At 62.1% G+C, this 22,095-nt stretch overlaps 2 protein-coding genes across 6 annotated transcripts; both read left to right on the top strand.

Annotated features, from left to right (window-relative positions):
- The first annotated feature begins 2,019 nt into the window (after window positions 1-2,019).
- On the top strand, window positions 2,020-3,242 carry NPW (neuropeptide W). The gene is made up of 2 exons (XM_025370989.1): window positions 2,020-2,803; window positions 3,024-3,242. The coding sequence occupies exons 1-2, from the start codon at window positions 2,549-2,551 to the stop codon at window positions 3,108-3,110; spliced, it is 342 nt and encodes a 113-aa protein (XP_025226774.1). The 5' UTR covers window positions 2,020-2,548; the 3' UTR covers window positions 3,111-3,242.
- A 6,083-nt stretch (window positions 3,243-9,325) lies between these two features.
- On the top strand, window positions 9,326-21,393 carry SLC9A3R2 (SLC9A3 regulator 2). 5 transcript variants are annotated; one of them, XM_025370676.1, is made up of 7 exons: window positions 9,326-9,737; window positions 12,096-12,296; window positions 18,644-18,823; window positions 19,048-19,201; window positions 19,275-19,318; window positions 19,857-19,919; window positions 20,193-21,393. In XM_025370676.1, the coding sequence occupies exons 1-7, from the start codon at window positions 9,525-9,527 to the stop codon at window positions 20,316-20,318; spliced, it is 981 nt and encodes a 326-aa protein (XP_025226461.1). In that variant the 5' UTR covers window positions 9,326-9,524; the 3' UTR covers window positions 20,319-21,393. The 5 variants fall into 5 exon arrangements, with proteins under 5 accessions (XP_025226461.1, XP_025226460.1, XP_025226464.1 ...); XM_025370675.1 differs by having other exon boundaries at window positions 20,160-21,393; XM_025370679.1 differs by lacking the exons at window positions 9,326-9,737; window positions 12,096-12,296 and adding an exon at window positions 16,032-16,197.
- The last annotated feature ends 702 nt before the right edge of the window (window positions 21,394-22,095 follow it).

The following is a 22,095-nucleotide window of genomic DNA, read 5'->3' as shown; positions in this document are numbered from 1 at the left end:
CTCACCAGACCCGCTGGGGACCCTCACGCCTCAGGAGCGGGAGTCGGGCTCTGCCCCAGACCTTCTGTTTTGTTTGTTTGTTTGTTTGTTTTTTGAGATGGAGTCTTGCTCTGTTGCCCAGGCTGGAGTATAGTGGTCCCATCTTGGCTCACTGCAACCTCTGCCTCCCAGGTTCAAGTGATCCTCCTCCCTCAGCCTCCCGAGTAGCTGGGACTACAGGCGTGTGCCACCACGCCCCGCTAAGTTTTTTTTGTTTTTGTTTTTGTTTTTTTGAGATGGAGTCTCACTCTGTCACCCAGGCTGGAGTGCGATGGCACAGTCTTGACTCACTGCAACCTCCGCCTCCCAGGATCAAGCAATTCTCCTGCCTCAGCCTCTGAGTAGCTGGGACTACAGGCGCGTGCCACCACACCCGGATAATTTTTATACTTTTAGTAGAGATGGGATTTCACTATGTTGGTCAAGCTGGTCTGAAACTCTTGACTTCGTGACATGCCCACCTCGGCCTCCCAAAGTGCTGGGATTACAGGCGTGAGCCACCGCGCCCGGCAAGTTTTGTATTTTTAATGGAGATGGGGTTTCTCCATCTGCATTAGACCAGCCATGTTGGACCAGCTGGTCTTGAACTCCTGGCCTCAAGCAATCCACCCGCCTCGGCCTCCTAAAGTGCTGGGATTACAGGCATGAGCCACCGTGCCCAGCCTGCCCCAGCCCTTCTGTGCCTCTCTGGACAGGGGTAGCCTGTTCCCCCAAGCTGAGGCTCTTGGGCTCAGGGGCTAGGATATATCTAACCTCCACCATTTACCCAACATGATCTGGGGCAGGTCAGTTCTCCCTGGGCCTCAGTTCACTCGTTAGTGAGTGGAGTCAATAATAGTTTCACTCATGGCATTGTCTGGAGGTCAAGATGAGATAGTTTATCATGACCCAAAACAAGATCCCTGATATCTGGGACCCGGGGCTGCCCCATGACTGGCATGATTGCTGGGGGAGCGCTGGATTCACCCTTGCTGTGAGGTCAGGAAAGAGTGTGTCAGGCTCTGCCCTCTGAGAGGGGGCTGTTAAGCCCAGGTGGGCACAGAAGTATATTCTGAGGGATTGTCTGGCCCTGGGCCTTTTTTTTTTTTTTTTTTTTTAGATGGAGTTTCATCTGGTTGCCCAGACTGGAGTTCTATGGCGCAATCTCGGCTCACTGCAACCTCCGCCTCCTGGGTTCAAGTGATTCTCCTGCCTTAGCCTCTCAAGTAGCTGGGATTACAGGTGCCTGCCACCACACCCAGCTAATTTTTTGTATTTTTCGTAGAGATGGGGTTTCACCATGTTGGCAAGGCTGGTCTTGAATTCCTGACCTCAGGTGGTCGCCCACCTCGGCTTCCCAAATTGCTGGGATTACAGGCGTGAGCTACCGCACCTGGCCAAGGACCTGGGCCATTTAAGTGGAGTCCTGAAGGATGAGTAGGTGTTAGCCAGGCTGAGAAGGAGGGAATGATGCTCTAGGCACACACGCACAGAGGCAGGCAAAGTTTTGGTTTAGACAAAAATTGAGACTCGCTGGATAAAGTGATCTTAGGGGACCATCACCAGAGAGGAGACATTAGAGGTCTGCAAGGCCTTGTCCTGCCCCTCCAGGGCTAGAGGTTCAAGGAGGGGCTGACTCTTTCTCCTGGAGGCCTCGCAGAACCACAGACCCCAAGAATGGCTTGGTGTGGCCAATGTGAGGCTTCTAAGCCTCTGTCTAGCTCTGCGGGGAGACAGGTTGGTGGGGAGAAGCTGGGGGTGGCAGTGGACAGGACAGAGTGTGGGGACAGCTTTGGGAGCCGTGCTAGGCAAGGACAAGGGACAACTCTTGTGGGGAGTCACCCAGAGGGGTCTTGAATGGTGCTGAAGGCCCCTGACAGCCCCCCTGCGATAGCCACTGTAGCTCTGCCTGTACCTGGGCCTTCACTCTGTTGTTGTCCCACCCGCAGGAGTCTGGCTAAAGGGGCATCCCTCAGCCCTACTCCCTCATCAGTGTTCCCAGTACCCTCTCCCTGGCACTTCCACTCCTGGGGGAGGAGGCTGAGCAGGGAGAGAATGGAACGTGTTCCCCCAGAGGCGCACAGTTCCAGCCAGCGGCCCTCTCGGTGAGGTGCTCAGGTACCCACGTCCCCACCAGCTGCCAGGGTTCCCTCTCCTCCCTCCGTCCCGCCTCCCATCTGGGGAGCCCAGCAGTACTGCGGGGGCGGAACAAGGCGGGGCCACGAACGGTTATAGCTGGGCTCGCAAGGGGACCCACGGCTCGCCTCCAGCCTCCTGCGCTCCGGTACCTGGGCGTCCCGACTCCACTGCGCGCCCAAACCCAGCTGAGCCGGTTCGTGGCCCGCCCCGCCGGGCGGCCGTCGACGCGAGCACCCTGGCGCGGGACCCGGGGAAGCGGGGGGCTCCCGCGAGCCGGCCGCGGCTGGCACTACCGCTGCTCCTGTTCCTGTTGCCGCTGCCCGCCGGCGCGTGGTACAAGCAAGTGGCGAGTCCCCGCTACCACACGGTGGGCCGCGCCGCTGGCCTGCTCATGGGGCTGCGCCGCTCACCCTATATGTGGCGCCGCGCGCTGCGCGCGGCCGCCGGCCCCCTGACCGGGGACACCCTCTCCCCCGGACCCGCCGCCCGCGAGGCTCCTCTCCTGCTGCCCTCGTGGGTTCAGGAGCTGTGGGAGACGCGACGCAGGAGCTCCGAGGCAGGGATCCCTGTCCGTGCGCCCCGGAGCCCGCGCGCCCCGGAGTCTGCGCTGGAACCGGTGTCCCTGGACTTCAGCGGAGCCGGCCAGGTACGTGAGAGGGGAGGAGGCCTGGACCGCCGCAGGCAAAGGGGTCTCCGGAGGTCTGAGCCGCAGCACAGAGCCGCGTGTTCAGGGGGCACCCTCGGGCCCTTCCATCCCCCGCTCCGCGCCCAGAAAAGTTTTCCCTGGGCAGGCTCGACCCTGGCACCCGGGGGTGGCAGTGGAGGGCCACAGCCTCCTCCCCACGGCCTTGCTCTGTTCTCGCTAGCGACTTCCGAGAGACGTCTCCCGCCCCGCCGTGGTCCCCGCAGCAAACCGCCTTGGCCGGCCCCGCCTGGCCCCCGGACCGTCCTGACAGCGTTCCCCCGCCTGCGGCGCCTCCGCGCCTGACCCAGGAGGAGTCTCCGCAGCTTCCAGGAGCCGCTCACAGCCCCGGCCTGCCGTCCGGTCAATAAAATCCGCCTGACTCCTGCGCCCCCGCGTGCGACCCCTTCGTCTGCCTGTGTACTTTGCCGTCTAGCTCAGGGGCAGACAGGCGCGCCCACGCCCTGGCAAATGTCACGGGCCCCTCCCTCGCCGACCAGGGGAAGCGCCGGGCACTCAGCATTCATTTCAAACCTGAATGTCCTGGCACCCCCTTTCTCCCTTAGCCAAAGTCTTCCGCAGAGGATTAAGAACCCCTGGTCCCCTTCTTCTGGGTCATGCCCATGGAGGAGGGGCCCCTCCACCTGAGCCCCACCTTGCTGCTTGCTTTTTTTTTTTTTTTTTTTTTAAACGGAGTCTCCCTTTGTCGCCCAGGCTGGAGTGCAATGGCGAGATTTTGACTTACTGCAACCTCCACCTCCACGGGTTCAAGCGATTCTCCCACCTCAGCCTCCTGAGTGGCTGGTACTACAGGCACCCACCATGATGCCCAGCTAAGTTTTGTATTTTTGTAGAGATGGGGTTTCACCATGTTGGCTGGACTGGTCTTGAACTCCTGACCTCAGGTGATCCGCCCACCTCGGCCTCCCAAAGTGCTGGGATTATGGGCATGAGCCACCGTGCCCGGCTGCTCCTCTACCTTTTATCCCTCTCTGCATGCCCTTCTGGTCACTGGCTCCAGCCCCCCCACATACATGTGCCCTGCCATCTTGAATACCGAGGACCTCCGTCCACCAGGCCCCCTCCAGTTCCTCTCCCAAGGGTCTGGGCCCCTCCTCCCTCACTCTCCTTCTTCAACCCTCTCTAATCTGCCCTGGGACTCCAACGACTGTCCTGGACCCCAAACCACCAAGGTCACATGCCCTGATGCAGCCCACCCTTGGAACCCTCCTGTAGCCATGTGGCAGGGTCCCCCCTTGGGGCCACCCAGCAAGGATTGGGGGACGGGTGGTCCTGGGCCTGGCTTTAGGATGCCCCTGTGGAACCAGCCCCTCACCCCTGCTCCTGGAAGCCCCGCCTCCCCTCGCTGGTAGGTCCTTTGCATCTCCAAGGTGTGTCCTTCTCCCAAATATGGGTGCTCTTTTTATCTCCACCCCTTCAATTCTTTTTCTTTTTTTTTCCGAGACAGAGTCTCCAGCCCATGCTGAAGAGGCACTATCTCGGCTCACTGCAACCACCGCCTCCCTGCCTCCCCGGCTTAGATGATTCTCCTGCCTCAGCCTCCCCAGTAGCTGGGATTGCAGGTGCCCACTACCAAGCCCAGCTAATTTTTGTATTTTTTAAAATAGAGATGGAATTTTGCCATGTTGGCCAGGCTGGTCTTGAACTCCTGACCTCAGGGGATCCGCCCACTTCGTCCTCCTAAAGTGCTGAGATTACAGGCGTGAGCCACGGCACCTGGCCCACCAGCCAATTGTTTTGTTTTTTGTTTTTGTTTTTGTTTTTGTTTGAGACAGAGTTTCCCTCTTGCTGCCCAGGCTGGAGTGCAATGGCGCCATCTTGGCTCGCCGCAACCTCTGCCTCCTGGGTTCAAGCCATTCTCCTGCCTCAGCCTGTAGCTGGGATTACAGGCATGCGCCTCCACGCCCGCCTAATTTTGTATTTTCAGTAGAGACAGCATTTCTTCATGTTGGTCAAGCTGGTCTCGAACTCCCGATCTCAGGTGATCCTCCCGCCTTGGCCCCCCAAAGTGCTGGAATTACAGGCGTGAGCCTCACCAGCCAATTCTTACATGGAGCCCTTGGTTCCATCTAGGCCTCCCTCCGGCTCTGTGCTGGGTGAAGAGGTGGTCACACCCCTCACAGGACAACTCATTCTCCTCCCTGTGAACTCATTCCTTCCCAGTCCCGGCCCTGTTCCTCACTGAACCTGACCTCTAAGAACATGGATGTCCTGACCTTGTCACCACCACACCACGCCTCAAGGGCTCCCCACTGCCTATGGGATGATACCCGTGCTGTGTCTGCTCTCACCGCCCCTCCCACTGCCTCCTCCCCTTCCCCGCCGTCTGCTCCAGACTGCAGATTCCAGGACAGCCCGGGACCTCCCTCCCCGAAGGAGGACTCCAGGGCCCCAGGCTGGGTTAAATGTTCTTCCTGGAGCTGCTTCAGCTCGGGCCTTCCCTGCAAACGCCAAGGTGCTCAAAGCCCTGTTTTTGCGGGGACGGGGGTAGGTTTCAGTGATGTTCCCTGGTGCTTGCCTGGTCCAAGATGGGGAGGCAGAGCCGATGAGGGGCTTCTCTGCCTCCCCAGCTCCACACCCTTATTCCCCTGCAGCGCAACCAGCCCTAGGGCGCCAGCTTCACCCCAGTCCCCACCCCACAGGACTGGATCGAGTGGAAGCCAGATGGGCAGGATCCTGGGGCAACTCCTCGGACGATGCAATGCGACCAGTTCCGACCAGGTGGCGCTGCGCGGCTACCGTTCTGGGCGGTAGCCTCCGCCCCGCGCCTCCAGCAATGGGCGGGCCGCAGTGGGCGGGGCCACAGAGGGTGGGCGGGGCCTCCCCGTCGGCGGCAGCGGTTTCCTGCCCCTCCCTCCCTCTTGGGTCGTCGCAGTCCCCACCTTCCCTCTCCTCCTCTCTGGGTCTCTGTTGGTCACCTCCTTCTGTCGCGCTGGCCCCGCCTGCTCCAGTTTCGGAATCTGAAGAGAGGCACGGTGCAGCCTGAGGGAAGAGGCCCTAGGCGCGGTCTGGTTATGCTTGCAGGACCATTAATGTCTATCAGAAAGCAGCGCCTGCCTGAGCAGCTCTGAACCATTACCGGGCGTCGGAATAGTGGTCCCACCCCCAGACAGGGCTCCAGGCCACGGCCACATCCCAGAGCCTCTGTCCAGGCCCAGGCTCGGGCTCCCTGAGATCGCTGGGACCTTGCTGGAGGGATGCGAGTTCAAGGCCCGGAGGAAAGGTCCTGCAGAAACAGGAGTGCAGGGGCGCCCCCACCCCGGTGGACCCCCGACCGACAGCCCAGGGGAACAGCTGAGACCTCTCCCTCTGCTGGATAGGACTCGCCTGGGTAGCATGCTGGCAGGCGTGGGGAAAGGGGGTTGGGTGGAGAGTGGGGAATCCCCCAAGCCTCTGATTGCCCCTGACTTGACTTTCTTCCCTCCTGATGCTGCCCTGGGAACCCACATCACCCCATCTGCACTCCGCAGAAGCAGCAAAATAAAGTCCACCCTCCTGTTGATGCCCACCCTACTGCCTCCCGCCCACTTCCCTAGCCCTTTCTTTGAGACACCAAGCACTTGGCGGCCCCTGAACACCTTTGCCCAGGCGCTTGCCTTCGCCTTCCTCTGCCTCCAGCGCAGCACCCGTGGGGGCCAAGGTCAGCCTTGGACCAGGGCTGAGAGCTTCCGGAGGCTGGCTGGAGAAGAGGCGTGGGAGGGTTTAGCCCTGAGAGCTGCTGGGTCACCATTCCTTGCCTGTTCCTCCAGGTCCCTGGACTCACTGTCCCCTCTGACTCTGAACCTCCTCTGAAAGTGTGACCTCCAGTTCCTCTCTGGCTGTCTCATTCCTCCTGCTCCCCGCTTTGCCAGGCCCACTTCCTTTGTTGCCTGACCCTTTGCTACTCTGTTACCCTCCTCAGCCCTTCTTGGCTTTGGGAACTCCTTTGTTACTTTGTAGCGGTAGAGTGTACTGTGATACTTCCTTGGTTCCTGGCTCCAGTTGTGACCTCATGTCCCTGGTGGCCCTTCCCTCCGCCATGCTGTTCTCTATCCCATCTTTTATTTATTTATTTTTAAATTTTTATTAATTTTTTTTTTTTTTTTTTTTTGAGACGGAGTCTTGCACTGTCACCCAGGCTGGAGTGCAGTGGCCGGATCTCAGCTCACTGCAAGCTCCGCCTCCCGGGTTCACGCCATTCTCCTGCCTCAGCCTCCCGAGTAGCTGGGACTACAGGCGCCCGCCACCACGCCCGGCTAGTTTTTTTGTATTTTTTTAGTAGAGACGGGGTTTCACCGTGTTAGCCAGGATGGTCTCGATCTCCTGACCTCGTGATCCGCCCGTCTTGGCCTCCCAAAGTGCTGGGATTACAGGCTTGAGCCACCGCGCCCGGCTTTTTTTTTTTTTTTTTTTGAGATAGTGTCTTGCTCTGTCACCTAGGCTGGAGTGCAATGATGCAATCTCAGCTCACTGCAACCTCCGCCTCCTGGGTTCAAGTGATTCTCCTGCCTCAACCTCCCCAGTAGCTGGGATTACAGGTGTCTGCCACCATGCCTGGCTAATTTTTGTATTTTTAGTAGAGACGGGGTTTTGCCATGTTGGCCAGGCTGGTCTCGAACTCCTGACCTCAGGTGTGGGGATTTTGGAACTCCTGACCCAAAGTGTTGGGATTACAGGCATGAGACACTGCTCGTGGCCCCCCATCCCATCTTCAGTCACTGGGAGGAGGAATTGGCTGAGTCCTGGGCCAGGGAAGGCTGGTGTATGCCCAAGGCGGATCAGGGATCTGCCCCACCCGGGGGGTAAGCTCTGCAAGCCCCCTTACCCAGGGGACCTGGGGCTGCTGGTGCCTCCCATCCAGCCACCTCCCTTGACTCTAGTGTGGCCACGAAGCTACAGCCTGCCAGGTTGTGGGTGGCCCTGGTTGGTGTGGGATGACCCCCTGAGCCCAAACAGGTGTGGTGTGTGGGGTGCGTGGTGGTGGGTCACACTGCCTGCACCCATCTTCACAGACTCCACGGGTGGCAGCACCAGGCTGTGTCCAGGAAGGCCAGCCATAGGTCAGACAGGCAGCCTCTGGACACGCAGACAGACAGATGGAGGTGGCTGGCCAGGCGGGAGCCTGAGGCAGCCTCAGCCAGGAATTGCAGGGGTGGGGGTGGCAAGCAGCCATGGCGCCTCAGCCTAAGTGGCTTTTAGGGGCAGCTGCCGGGATATGGGCACCCAGGGGGCCATGGCCCAGGAGACTGCCCAGAGGCGGGCCCTGTGCTTGGGTGGGGGCAGGGGAGCCCAGGCCAAGGCCCCAGAGAGAGGATAGGGAGAGGAAGACTGCGCCAAGCCTGCTTCTACTGCTCACATGGGGAATTGCCTGGGCTGGCTGTGCCTGACCCCTGGGAACCAGGTATGTGCAGGGGGCCTGGCTGGGCTGGGGAGGAGGGCAGACTGGGGCTGTGCCTGGACTCAGCTGTCTTCCTATATTGGAGACAGAGGAAGAGCTGGGTGGTGAAGAGCATGGACTCCGAATCTCACATCCCTGGGCCCAAAGGGAGCTGAGGAAGCTTCGTGGGTCCCTCTCCAGGCCTGTTTGCAGGTCTGTGAAGTGGCCAAGCCCCTAGGGTTGTTCCAAGTAAAATGCGCTCAGGCATAAATGATTTCACTGTGGTGGCGACTGTCCTGTTGGGGAAGGAGGGACACTCGTGCTTCATGTAGAGGCTCAGGGATGTAGACGGCTGTGGGCAGGGGAGGGGAGACCTGCTGCCTGCCTGCGGACACTGTGGAGCAGCGCCTGTGTACACTGTCCACTACCCAGAGCTTAGAGCCCAAAGAAGTCAGTGGAGGCCCATGTCGAGACTCATCCTTTCGTTACCCTGCAGAGTCACAGTCGAGGCCTGGGGTGGGCTGGGACACAAGTAGGGGGAGCCGCCTGGCCAAGGGAAAGAATGGCGGGAATGGACGAGGTGCAGATAGCCCAAACACGGAGGGTAGGCCAGGGAGTCTCAAGCCACTGGCCCCCAGGATGCAGGGAGGGACTGCTGCGTGTCACTTTTAAACCTCTTTTTGCCTCTTGGGCCCTCCTGAGACTGCCCTGGTCCAGGGCAGTTCTGGCTGCAGGAGGGATCCAGATCAGGCACAGCGGAGTGGAGATAGGCAAGGGGGTCTGGGAGGTCTTCCCCGGGAGGGTGGGGAGGGCTGTGGCCCTTGTTGTTACCCTTTGGCCCCTTTGGGGGGGTCCCTTGGCCTGGAGACCCTTTGTCCAACCCGTCGCCCACCTCAAGACCTGCCTGGATGCTGCGCATACAGTAGGTATCCAATAAATGTTCCTGGGATAGAAGGCAAAGGCGCTGGCACCAAGGCGGCTGCCCAGAGTAGGAGCGAGACAGAGGGGTCCTGGTGGCTGGGGGGTCCCCTAGCCCTGCCGCCTTCCCCCACCCCCACTCGGGATGACCGGCCGCGGAGGCCGGGATGGCTGGGACCGGAGGTGGGGGCGGCCGGGCGGCGGGGGCGGGGGCGGGGAAGGGGCGGGCGCGGGGGCGGTGCCGCAGCCCGAGCTGGAGCCCGAGCCGGAGCCCGAGGCGACGGGAGCCGAACGGGAGCCGCCGAAGCCACCGCCGGGTGCCCAGCGCCGCCGCCGCCCCCGAGCTGCCCCGCGCCCCTGCCCGCGGGCGGCTGGTGGGCAGCGGGCGCCATGGCCGCTCCGGAGCCGCTGCGGCCGCGCCTGTGCCGCCTGGTGCGCGGGGAGCAGGGCTACGGCTTCCACCTGCACGGCGAGAAGGGCCGCCGCGGGCAGTTCATCCGGCGCGTGGAACCCGGTTCCCCCGCCGAGGCCGCGGCGCTGCGCGCTGGGGACCGCCTGGTCGAGGTCAACGGCGTCAACGTGGAAGGCGAGACGCACCACCAGGTGGGGGCCTGCGCTCGCCCCCGGCCCGCCGCCCCCTCCCTGAGCGCGTCCCTCTGGAGCGGCCGGGGGTCGCACGGGGGCCTGAGGGGGCTTCCGCGGAGAGGACGCGGACATTGCCGGGAGGCAGCGGCCCGGCGCCTTCCGAGTCCCCGCGCAGGAAGCTCAGCCCTGCACAGGGGTGGGGGGGCATCCTGGCAGGGAGGGGCCCGCACTGCGGCTCCTGGCCGTTGGCCTCGCTCTTTGGTCGCGTTTTGGCCTCAGTGTGCCATGAAGGAGGGTGTTGGGCAGCCTGGGGCCCCTCCAGAAAGGTGGAGACCTGGGTGCTTTTGCGTAGGTGTGTGTACACGTGTGCGTGTGAACACAGCTGGGCGTGTGTGTGCAGGTCCCTCTGGGGTCAGCCAAGTGTGCACGCGCCTGCCTGTGTGTACCCAGGAGGGGTTGCAGTAAGGGCATCAGTGTGTCTGCAGTTGTGTGTGTGCTGGAGTGTGTGTGAGTATACAGGTCTGCGTGCGTGCGTGTGTGTGTGTGTGTGTGTGTACAGGTCTGGACTCCTGGGCATGTGAGAGCTGAGCTCTGTGTGTGTGCACACCTGGTTACTGTACTCATCATTGTGTGTCTGCAGGCTGGTAAGTCTGTGTCTGTACTCTAGTGTGTCCCAGCCGGTATGCCTGGGACCGGGTTGAGTTGGCCATTGGTGGCAACCACGTTCCTTAGCTCCAAAGGCACTACCCCTCCTCAGAGGCTGCTTAGCCCGGCTGGGGTTACTTGCCAAAGCCTCCTGCCTCCTGGCTAAGGAGAGCAGAGCCTTTTCTCTGTGGGTTCTGACCCCTGAGGTATGTCTGTCTCCCACAGGCCAGGGGCTTCCTCCACACCCTGGTGGGGGTCCAGTGTCCACACACCCCTTGTCCTCCAGGTCCCCTGTCCCTCACAGCACTGGCGAATCCATAACCTGCCTACATGGCTGGTCCTGGAACCTCAAGATTAGCAGTTGGTTCAGCTGGGCCTGGAGTTGGTCTCCTGTTCACCTGGTGCCTTGTCTGTCCCTCCGTCGGCCAGCCCCATGCATTCCACCCAGAGTGTCTGCTGTGTAAGGTTGTTTGCTGAAGAAAGTGGGGATCAGGCCAGTGGCCTGGACCTGAGGGATTGAGGGTAGGGCTGGCAGGGCTGGGGCCTGGCTGCTGTTTGATAGTCGTTGCCGCCCTTGCCCAGGGAACACTTGCTTATCCAAGGCCCTGGGGTGCTGGTCTCTGAGGACTGGACACACAGACCATGGTGGACTCTCCCCACTGCCCCAGGAGGGCAAGAGGCGCAGTTACTGCCCCATTTGACAGTTGAGGAAACTGATGCCAGAGATTTAGGGTGACTTGTTTGGGACACATAGTCAAGAAGCAGCTGGGCACTCGGTTCCTCTTGTCTCACTCTGGGTCATGGGGAGAGAGGAGGGCCAGGGGACAGATGGGCCTGGCTCAGTCCCTCCTATCTGTTCACCACCCCTGCTGAGCCCGGCGGCTGGTGGGGAGCCCTGTCCACCCCCCCCCAGGCCACAGGTGGGAGTAGGGCTGCCCGTCTTCCTGCCCGCTTCCCAATGGTCACTGCTTTCTCTCTGCGGGTGCACGCCGGCCCCCTGCATGGTCCAGACACTTCACAGGCACCTGCACCCCCACGCGGACAGCCACCATGCCATAGCTGTTCACTGCCCCTCCCCCTTGCCGGCTGTACCTGAATGCTGCTTCCCTGGCTGTGTGTGCGTACCCGAGCCAGGAGTCCAGCCATTCCCCTCCTCACAAGTCCAGCGGGAATGGGCCCATGGTCATGGCCTGGAGGTGGACATAAGGCCTGGGGTCAGGGGTTTAGACTCCCATGGCAGAGAATGACAGGAATGGGCATGGACACACCCAAACTGGGGCCCAGGGAGACACCCCTCTCCTTCAAACCTGGACGCAGACACAGACTTTGAAACAGATGGATGCACGTGCACACACTAACAGGCAGACTGAAAACCTGAAGCTCCACTGTGCACTGTCTTTGTTAGTTCCAGACGGGACTTACCACAGCTGCCCTACCCTGCAGCCCCTTCCCAGCCCTGCCTGGAGAAGACCCTGGGCTAAGGGCAAGGCTCTGGGAGGACCCTGAAGCCCTCGCAGCCTGGACCTCAGTGTCCAGAGCCCGGGTGCAGAGGGAGGGAGCCTCTGGAGTCTGGGGGTGGGGGGCGGGGCCGGCAGGCCTCTCGGTGCGGCCACCCGCCCATGCAGACCAGCTGCCCGCCTGCATGCCCGGGCCAGCCCAGAGTGGTGCCATTGCCCATGTGCTGCCCGGAATGCGGGCCACTGACCCGCTCCTGTCACCCATTCGCCCCAGGTGGTGCAGAGGATCAAGGCTGTGGAGGGGCAGACCCGGTTGCTGGTGGTGGACCAGGAGACAGATGAGGAGCTCCGCCGGCGGCAGCTGACCTGCACTGAGGAGATGGCCCAGCGAGGGCTCCCGCCCGCCCACGACCCCTGGGAGCCAAAGCCAGACTGGGCACACATGGGTGGCCGCAGCTCCGACGCTGGCAAGAAGGTATGGCAGGCTCGGCCCGCAGGGACCACCCTCGCCTCTCCCAGAGGCTCTCTTGGCTTTCGACGACCATCTTTGCCTCTGATCATCTCCAGAAGTCTTGGTCTCTTCTGCCTTTTGGGGCCCCTTTTCTGCCCCAGGGACCATCCTGTTGGCTACTGGGGGCCACTCTTTCTACCCTCAGCCTGTGTTTTAAACTGGGTAGGGTCAGGGCAGCCTAGCCTGTTCCTTTTCTCCAGGACGCTCCAGAGCCCCTTGCCCTATCGAGGGGTTACTCTGACAAGCTGCCGCCTCCCCAGCCCCCAGCCTCATGGCTGAGGAGCCCTGGGAATAGACATTCTAGGTCTGCGTGTGCCCAGCTCCGTGCCTGTGTTGGGTGTCATCCGTGGCTCTGTCCTCGTCTCTCTTCAAGGAGCCTGTGTGCTGGGAAGGCCTGGGAGAGGGCTGGCTGCCTCTGCAGGTTGGGGAAGCCTAGGAGGCCACTCTGTCAGGCCTGGTGTGGGTGGGGCTGGGAGCATGGGAGTGGAGTTGGGGGGTCCAGGCAGCTCCAAGGTGAGCCCACTCCTCCCCTAGATATAAGGGAGGGCCCGGGGACCCTGTCTGCTGTTCCTTATGGGCTCCTGCTGGGTAGCACTTCCTCCTTCCCCTGCCCCTGCTCCCAGTCAGGAGACCCAGAAAAGTACAGGGGCCGCCTGCTCCACCTCCTGCTAGGTGGCCACTTGAGGGCTAGGAGGAACAGCCTGAAACTGTCTGTCCTGTCTTCCTGGAGGCCCTGTTGGCATTGTCTCCATGCTCTCCTACCTTCTTTTTCATTTTCAAAGACATCCCTGGCTAGGCAAGGTGACTCACACCTGTAATCCCAGCACTTTGGGAGGTTGAGGCAGGCGGATCACCTGAGGTCAGGAGTTTTGAGACCAGCTTGACTAATGTGGTGAAACCTGTCTCTACTTAAACTACAAAAATCAGCTGGGCTTGGTGGCAGGCGCCTGTAGTCCCAGCTACTCGGGAGGCTGAGGCAGGAGAATTGCTTGAACTCAGCAGGCAGCAGTTTCAGTGAGCCAAGATCCTGCCACTGCACTCCAGCCTAGGGGACAGAGCGAGACTGTCTCAAAAAAAAAAAAAAAGAAGAAAAGAAAAGAAATAAATCCCTTCAGGGGATTTGAGTCCAGGGGTTGGCCAGACCCCACTGTGAGAACCGTGCCTGAGGCAGAGGTGTGGGATCTGGAGTTTCTGAGGGTGCAGGGGATCTATACATTCACTTTCTCCCTTTCCCAAGTATCACTCCTGGAGCTGGCTGCGCCTGGGAGCTGAGCCCGGCGGGGGGATGTCTTGGCAGGGAGACGGCATTCCCTGTGGGGAGGGGGCACAGGCCTGGCCATGGGACCTGTGGGACCTGTTTTGTTCCTGGGGCTTGAGGGCAGGCCATGGCCGTGCTCAGGGCCAAGGTGCCCAGCCCAGGGCTGGTTGGGGGGCTGGCCTTGCAGGGGAGTGGGCTGGTCCCAGGCCCCTGTCTCCAAGTTGAGGGTTGGGGCCTCCCTCTTTCCCAGGCACCCTCCCTCCCCCAGGAGGAAGCTCCCCCTCTACCTCAGGCGTTTGTCCATTGATTTGGACACAAATGCATGGTTCACCTTCCTGTGGAAAAATCTGGCCCTCGGACTTTATCTGGAGGGTGCGGTGGCCGAGGTACCTTGCCTTGGGTGGGACCTTCCCCCGTCTGCTATTTCAGGCTCTGGGGGCTGCAGGAAGCCCTAGGAGGAGCTTCCTCTGGGTATATTTTTAGAGGAACAAAGGGTGGCCTGAGTGGCAGGTCCCTTTGTGCATGAGTCTGGCTGGGGACAGGGGCTCCAGGAGGTCAGGGGACACCCAAGGAGCAGGGTCTCCCCTTCTCTCTTCTGGCATCGAGACCTGAGGTTTCTTTTTTTTTTTTTTTTTTTTTTTGAGATGGAGTCTCGCTCTGTAGCCCAGACTGGGGTGCAGTGGCCAGATCTCAGCTCACTGTAAGCTCCACCTCCTGGGTCCACACCATTCTCCTGCCTCAGCCTCCCGAGTAGCTGGGACTACAGGTGCCCGCCACCATGCCCGGCTAATTTTTTGTATTTTTAGTAGAGACGGGGTTTCACCATGTTCGCCAGGATGGTCTCGATCTCCTGACCTCGTGATCCACCCGTCTCGGCCTCCCAAAGTGCTGGGATTACAGGCTTGAGCCACCGCGCCCGGCCCTTTTTCTTTTTTTTCTTGGCTCACTACAACCTCTGCCGTCTGGGTTCAAGCGATTCTCCTGCCTCACCCTGCCCAGTAGCTGGGATTACAGGCACACGCCACCACACTCTGCTAATTTTTGTGTTTTTAGTAGAGATGGGGTTTCACCATGTTGCTCAGGCTGGTCTCGAACTCCTGATTTCAGGTGATCTGCCCTCCTCCGCCTCCTAAAGTTCTGGGATTACAGGCGTGAGCCACTGTACCTGGCCCCTGAGATCTAAGGTTTAATTTCTTTCTTTCTTTCTTTTCTTTTTTTTTTTTTGAGACAGAGTTTCACTCTGTCGCCCAGGCTGGAGTGCTGTGGTGTGGTCTTGGCTCACTGCAATCTCCTCCTCCTAGATTCAAGCAATTCTTGTGCCTCAGCCTCCCGAGTAGCTGGGATTACAGGCGTATACCACCATACCTGGCTAATTTTTGTGTTTTTAGTAGAGACAGGGTTTTGCCATGTTGGCCAGGCTGGTCTGGAACTCTTGGGCTCAAGTGATCTGCCTGCCTCAGCCTCCCAAAGTGCTGGGGTGACAAGTGTGAGCCACCGTGCCTGGCTCGAGCCCTGAGGTTTGTTCACCTGAGCTCCCAGCGTGGACAGGAAGAATTGGGGCTCACCGGACCTCCGCAGGTTCAGATCCTGCCCTGCTCAGCCTGGGTTCAGGGTGTGCCTGAGATGCTCAGGGAGCCCAGGAGGGCAAAGCTTACCTTGCAGGGATGGCTCCAGTGGGGGCGGTGGTGGCAGAGAGGCAGAGTCCTGGGAGGGTATGTAGCTTGGCTTTGGTGCAGGATGGAGAGGGCCCAACTCTGGGTGCCCCCTGGGAGCTAAGAGTGGTTCTCAGTGTCCTCTGTTCTGGCTGGGGATAGGGGAGGTGGGCAGGGGAGGACACTGATGTGGTTGGCCACTCCTTTTGGGGGTCATGAAGGCCTAGTTAGTGATGACTCAGCCCTGGGCCACAGCAGGCTGGGGGTGGCCGCAGCTGCGGTGCAGCTGATCCTAGTAGTGATGACAGGGGACGGCCCCCAAACAGAGACGGGTGGCCAGCGGTGCCAGGCCCTAGAGGTGGTGGCAGACCCTGAGCCCTCTGCCCCCTGCCCCTAGCCCAGTCTCCACCTCCGTCTGGAGGGCCTTGGGGGCTAACAGCAGGTGAGGGGTGACAGATTTGCGGGAGGCGGCTGTGTGGTTAGGGCGCGGTGCCTGTGGGGGCTTCCGGGCTCCTATGGCTCTTGTTCCTCTGGAACCTCAGCAGGACTGTCCTGTGTTCTGGGGCCGGGACTCCTCCCTGTCCCCCCAGCCCTGGGTCCTGGGGCAGGGCAGGGCCTTCCAGCAGCTTCCTTCCTTCCTTTCTTGGGACGGAAACCTAGCTGGGTGGGGGGCGCCGAGCTGGAGCCTTCGCAGGGGAGTGGGCTCAGTCATCACCCTGCTCCCCAGAGTGACTCAGCCCCCGTGTCTCCACCCATCCCCGGGGAGCCGGGGCCGCAGAGGGAGGTAGATAAGTGGGGTGGCAGCTTGGGTCAGCCAGAGAGTTCAGGCCACCCCGGCTGGACGCCTGCCACTCACTGCCGCTGTACCGCTGCCATGGCGCGCTCCGGGAGTGCCACGCCACCTGCCCGGGCTCCAGGAGCCCCTCCACGGAGCCTACCCCAGGGGCTGGTACAGGTCAGGTGGGGTGGGAGGAAGGGAGGGCTAGGAGGAACCAGCAGCCGCTCAGCCTCCCGGGGTGGGAGGAAGGGACTCCGGGAACTTGATGTAAGCAGGCTGGTCCCTGAGCAACAATGAAGGCCTTTCTCTGCCAGGGCTGGTGCGTCACCATCGGGGGGGCGCCCAGTGTACCCCCATGCTAGCCTCTTTGTCTGGACACAGGCATGGCTGGGGGACCAGGGATGGTCCAGCTCTGTGCTGGCCACTGGCGGGGAGGGAGCCTGGAGCCCGTGGGAGCCAGAGGGCCTGGCAGAAGGCGGCAGGAAGTGTGTGCTGAGCCAGGGCAGGGAGGAGGAATGTGAGCTATGAACCCCGCCCGAGCTCCTCAGCTCTCTGGGCCCCCATGCTCCGCCCCATGTGCTGCCAGCAGCCCACCCTGGCCCCTCCATTGCAGCCCTTCCACCACCTGAGGGTTTAGTGCTGTGCCTGGCGCCTTCGTGACCCTGCTGACAATGAGGGGTTTGATGATAGGCAGAACTTCTTGCCGTGTAGAGTGAAAGACGGCTGCTTCTGGACAGAGGCAGAGGGGTGGCCAGAATGACCCTGAGAACACTGAGGGGGCCTTGGCCTGGCCTCAGGGCCCCAGACACCCACCAGATCCTGCTTCCTGTCTGGTGCCCTGAGAAACCCTGCCCTGTAGGTCGCTGTGCAGGCGTGGGAAGGGCTGCCGGGCCAGCACTGTGGGGCTGGCCGCATGTGTGGGTGGCTATGCATGTTTGCAGGTGTGTTTGGACGTCTTGTGTCTGTGACCGTGTGACGTGTCTTTACCGCCTGGGCCCATGTCACGCTCCCACCTCCCCCCCGAACTGGGCTCCTGTCCCCACGCCTTCCCTCAGTCCCAGGCCAGCCTGGGGGCTGTGCTCCACCTCCCCTCCTGAATGGGCCCCTGTCCCCACGCCTTCCCTCCCTCCCAGGCCAGCCTCAGCACTGCTCTGACTGCATCCCTGAGGGGCAGCTCGGTGGGCAGGTGTCAGGGTCAGCCTCAAAGCCCCATGCCTGTGCCACCAGGTGTGTCTGGGGGAGGGGTGGGTCTATGTGGTGGGGCCCTGGAGATTTTGGGGGTCTTGTACCCTCCAATTCAGCCCATGTGGCCCAGCTGAGCCCCTGCAGGGTCAAGGAGCCACAGCCTTGTCCCTGGAGTTTCTGGTGTGATAGGGCCTGGGTTGTGGCCATGCAGAGAGGGTTCAGAGGGTGGGCAGGAGGTTCCTGACGAGACATCTGGCGGGCTGGACAGGAGAAGAGTATTCCAGACCAAGGGCAGGTCCCGAGCCCAGGGGACAGGGCACTAGCCCTGTGGAGAAGGACCCCCTTGCTCCCTCGGCAGAGCGGCCCCCGCCACTGACATGGCTGTTTCTGGTCCATTGGGGTTTGGAGTGAGGCTTGAAGGTGGGTGGCTGGAGGGGTCGGGGGTGTCTAAGGCCTGGAGACCTGCCCTCCTGAGGCCTGAGTGCCCCTCTTGCCATGCCGCCCCAGCCCTGGCCTGGCCTGTGGTCCCTCAGGGACACACAGGGCGGTAGGAGGTGAGGGAGGGGCCCTGGCAGCCCCCCACCCCCCCTGCACGCTCTCCCCTGCACACGCCCTCAAGCCTGGCACTCCCTGGAAACCTGAGCTGCCCCCCCGCCTGTTCTGGCCACCGCCATGTTTAACTGAGCACGGGCAGCCACTGGCCACCGCCGCGGCACCCTGGCCTGGCCCCTGGCTGGGGGGTGGCCACTGGGCCTGGCCCTGCCTGCATGGTCCCCTGGCCCAGACCCCCACTGCAGGATGCCAGAGGTAACATGGGGCAGGGCCTGGGATGGTAGCGGGGGGGTCCTTCCGGGCCCCAGGAGGCCCTCTGTGCCCTGTCCACTCTAAGCTCCTGCCCCAGCCTCTGCGTGCTGGGCCCGCGGGGGTGGTGCGGCTCGTTTTCCCGGAATGTGAAAGCAAACAGAGCCGCCACCGCAGCCAGCTTCACGGAGGCCTCTGGAGAGAAAACAAAACTGCTGGCCTAGGAGCGCCTGCCCCACGCTCTGGAGAAGAGCCCGGGGCAGGGGGACGCACGGGCAGGGCCCTCAGGGACAACTGCCCCAGGAGGCCGACAGTGACAGTTCTTCCCACCTGGTGCTCTCTCCCACCCCGCCTGTGTGCCGTGCTGGCCTCCAGCCCAGGGAATTATCCCAGCAACCCAGGAAGGCGGCTGGGCCCATCCAGGAGGCTTCTGGGTTTGAAAACTGGCTTTGCCCAAGTTCCCGCAACTAAAGCTCTGTCACAGGCAGCCTGGGTGCCCGGAGTGTTTGCCACTGAGACCTGGGCCTGCCCGTGGGTGGCATGGTACCGAGTCTGGGCAGCAGCGGCACCACCAGGGAGTGGCCTCTGGGGGTGGGAGGCTGGAGCCAGGGACTGACCCTGTCCCTTGGGCCTGCAGGATGTCAGTGGGCCCCTGAGGGAGCTGCGCCCCCGGCTCTGCCACCTGCGAAAGGGACCTCAGGGCTATGGGTTCAACCTGCATAGTGACAAGTCCCGGCCCGGCCAGTACATCCGCTCGGTGGACCTGGGCTCACCTGCCGCCCGCTCTGGCCTCCGCGCCCAGGACCGGCTTATTGAGGTACCGGCCCACCAGGGCTGCAGGGTGCTGGGGGCCCCATGCCTGTCCACACTGGGGCCCTGGGTCCTTGCAGGGAGGAGGGAGACACTGGGAACCTGAGCTGGTGCGCCTCCTGCTGCCTCGGCGGGCGGTGGCTGTGATGAATATTTGATGCCACACCTGGCCACGCGGCATTGGGGGCTGTCTGGGCCCACGGCGGGGCTGATGCGTGCTGGTGGCGGCAGGTGAACGGGCAGAATGTGGAGGGGCTGCGCCACGCTGAGGTGGTGGCTAGCATCAAGGCACGGGAGGATGAGGCCCGGCTGCTGGTGGTGGACCCCGAGACAGATGAGCACTTCAAGCGGCTTCGGGTCACACCCACCGAGGAGCATGTGGAAGGTGGGCCACGGCCCGGGGCACAGGGTGGGTGCGGTGTGGTGGCCGAGTAGACACTGACACGCTGTCCCCACAGGTCCTCTGCCATCACCCGTGACCAACGGAACCAGCCCTGTCCAGGTGAGAGGGTGGGGTGCCCATGAGACACAAAGTGCTTCTGGGGGTACCCAGGCCCGACAGGCCCCCTTCTCCCTGGAGATCCCTTTCCTCGAGGTGTGGTAGTGACACCCGATTCTGGCCATCACCTCCCTTTAATGCCCCTGTGGTTTTCGTCCTGCATCAGTGCCACACACAAGCCACATGGGGTGCCTGGGGTTGGGGCTGCTGCCTTCCGTCCCCTCCTGAGCACCACCTGGTAGGGAGTTGCCTTCCAGTCTCTGCCTCCTCAGGGAGCTGGTGGTAGCCTCACCCCAGGCGTTGCTCACACCGGCCATTCCTGCACCCAAACCCCCTCTGCACCATGAGCCGGCCAGGCCACCTGCCTGTCACTGCCGGGCGCCCGGTGCCTGCCTCACCGCATCTAGAGTCCACCAGATGCCCGGGGCCCCCTGCCGAGTGGAGGAGCACACACTGGTGGGGCGTGTGCATCTGTGCACATGTGTCCTTGTGCGGGTGTTGTGTCTGTCTGTGAAGCCACAACCTGCCCTTGGTTTCCCAGCTCAATGGTGGCTCTGCGTGCTCATCCCGAAGTGACCTTCCTGGTTCTGACAAGGACACTGAGGTATGGATGTCCTCCTCCACTCCTGAGCTCACACATGGGGCTGCCAGAGGCCTTGGGGTGGGCGTCTGTGGAGATGTCAGCCCTGGCAGTGGGGTCTCTGCTCAGGAAGCCCTCATGAGCCCCTACCCCAGCCCCAGCCCCAGCAGGCAACCTGTGTTGGTTGTTCCCTGGGAGGGGCCCCCGTCTGGGGTGAGGGCCTAGGGCTCACTCCAGACACCCCACCCACCGTGCTCACCCCAGGATGGCAGTGCCTGGAAGCGAGACCCCTTCCAGGAGAGCGGCCTCCACCTGAGCCCCACAGCGGCCGAGGCCAAGGAGAAGGCTCGAGCCACGCGAGTCAACAAGCGCGCGCCGCAGATGGACTGGAACAGGAAGCGCGAAATCTTCAGCAACTTCTGAGCCCCTTCCTGCCTGTCTCGGGGCCCTGGGACCCCTCCTGCACGGACCTTGGGCCTCAGCCTGCCCCGAGCTCCCCAAGCCTCAGTGGACTGGAGGGTGGTCCTGCCACTGCCCAGAAATCAGCCCCAGCCCCCGTGAGCCCCCGTCCTGTCCCTGCCTGCCAGGTACTGGGGGCCTGTGGCAGCAAGATGTGGGGGGAGAGACCCAGAGATGTGAGAGAGAGGCAGAGACAGAGACAGAGAGAGAGAGAGAGCGAGCGAGAGAGAGAGCGAGCGAGCAAGAGAGAGAGCGAGCGAGAGAGAGAGCAGCGGCGGCAGCACGGGGTGAGGGCCTTTGCTGCTCTGCCGGGGCCTGCTGACTGAAAGGAATTTGTGTTTTTGCTTTTTTCCAAAAAGATCTCCAGCTCCACACATGTTTCCACTTAATACCAGAGCCCCCCCACCCCCCGCCGACTTCCCCTCCCCCTTGGGACGCGCTCTAAATAATTGCAATAAAACAAACCTTTCTCTGCAAACCATTTCCTCCCCGCCCCCCCCCCCCCCCAGCAGCCGTCCCGAGTGGGAGTCCCTGGGACTTCCCAGTGGCCGAGCTGGGGCCCCCAGCCTGTTTGTGGGGACCTTGGGTAAGGCCAGGGAGGCCTGATGTGGCCATAGGAGCTGCCCCTCCCCAACCCGCCCTGGTGTGGGGGGTCCCTAGGCCAGGCCCTGCTCCCCACCCAGCTACCCTGTGCGCCTGTGCCCTGCTGGGGGTCTGAAGTGTAGGGCCTGGGTTCTCCGAGGGGCCCGAGGATGGAGGCCCCATGTCCCCGAGGAGGGTGGCCTCTGGACAGGCCCCTCATTCCGCACGGCAGCTCCCAGGCCTGGGGAACATAGGTGTGTGAGAGCAGCACCCACGAAGGACTCCTGGACTCTGGCTCAGCCCTGCCTGGCAGGCTCCCCCGTGGACACCCTGTTGACTTTGCTCTTCCCTCCCGGGCCCCGCACCCCTGAGCCGACCACTGATCGACCGGCACCGCTGTTGCCTCGTTAAGCCATAGCGCATGCGCGCGCTCAGAATAAACAGGCCCTGCCTGGGACCCATACGCCTCTGTCTTTTCTGAGCCTCCTCCCCACGCGGTGAGGGGAGTGGAGGGATGAGGCTGTTCCAGGGAGCCCCCTGCCTGAGTCTCAGCAGCTGGAAACTGGGTCTCGTTCCTGAGCCCCTGCCCTGCATCCATCTGCTCCCAGCCCTGCTCCCTCTCCCCCACCGGACCCCATGGGACCCCCTGCTGTGTGGCACATCCTGGGCCCAGGACCATCTCTCTATTCGGCAGACTCAGCCTCCCATCTTCATCTTCCCTGTGAAGCCATCTGGCTTCACACAACACCCCCACGGGCCACCCTTTGCCCAATTCAACTTGCGACCTCTAGCAATCACAGGTCAAGCCTTGTAGCCTATGGCACCCTGCCTGGGTCCCCAATGTCCCTTTCAAGGGTGGGGGGTGGGACTGGGCAGAGGCTGCGCTTTGAGGTCACTGAAGTTCAGGAGCTGGTGGTGTCCAGGCTGGGAAGCTGGGAGACGGCGATGGCTAGCATGAGGGGCCAGGGTCCTCAGCCAGCTGCCTCCGACTGCTTCCCCAGTGGACTTCCAGCAGCTGGCTGCAGCTGGCTCTCCCCACTTCCTCCCTCCCAGGTTCACGCACACCCCCTTCTCCTCCCTGAGTACTGAGCAGAGACTGTCACGTCCCCAGCCGGCCTCCCAGGCAGCCCTGCTCCAGACACACGAGCATGGGTGTGCA

This window comes from Theropithecus gelada, chromosome 20, assembly GCF_003255815.1.
Source record: "Theropithecus gelada isolate Dixy chromosome 20, Tgel_1.0, whole genome shotgun sequence".
NCBI lineage: Eukaryota > Metazoa > Chordata > Mammalia > Primates > Cercopithecidae > Theropithecus > Theropithecus gelada.
The sequence above is the reverse complement of the archived record's forward strand: the minus strand, read 5'-3'. Positions and strand labels throughout refer to the sequence as shown.

What these genes read in the sequence shown, in the direction of transcription:
- NPW (XM_025370989.1), top strand. Translation starts at nt 2,549, where the DNA reads ATGGGGCTGCGCCGCTCACCCTATATGTGGCGCCGCGCGCTGCGCGCG. An exon ending in ACTTCAGCGGAGCCGGCCAG is followed by an intron (nt 2,804 to 3,023) that starts GTACGTGAGAGG and finishes TGTTCTCGCTAG; the next exon opens with CGACTTCCGAGAGACGTCTC.
- SLC9A3R2 (XM_025370675.1), top strand. Translation starts at nt 9,525, where the DNA reads ATGGCCGCTCCGGAGCCGCTGCGGCCGCGCCTGTGCCGCCTGGTGCGC. An exon ending in CCCAGGACCGGCTTATTGAG is followed by an intron (nt 18,824 to 19,047) that starts GTACCGGCCCAC and finishes TGGTGGCGGCAG; the next exon opens with GTGAACGGGCAGAATGTGGA. An exon ending in ACGGAACCAGCCCTGTCCAG is followed by an intron (nt 19,319 to 19,856) that starts GTGAGAGGGTGG and finishes TTGGTTTCCCAG; the next exon opens with CTCAATGGTGGCTCTGCGTG.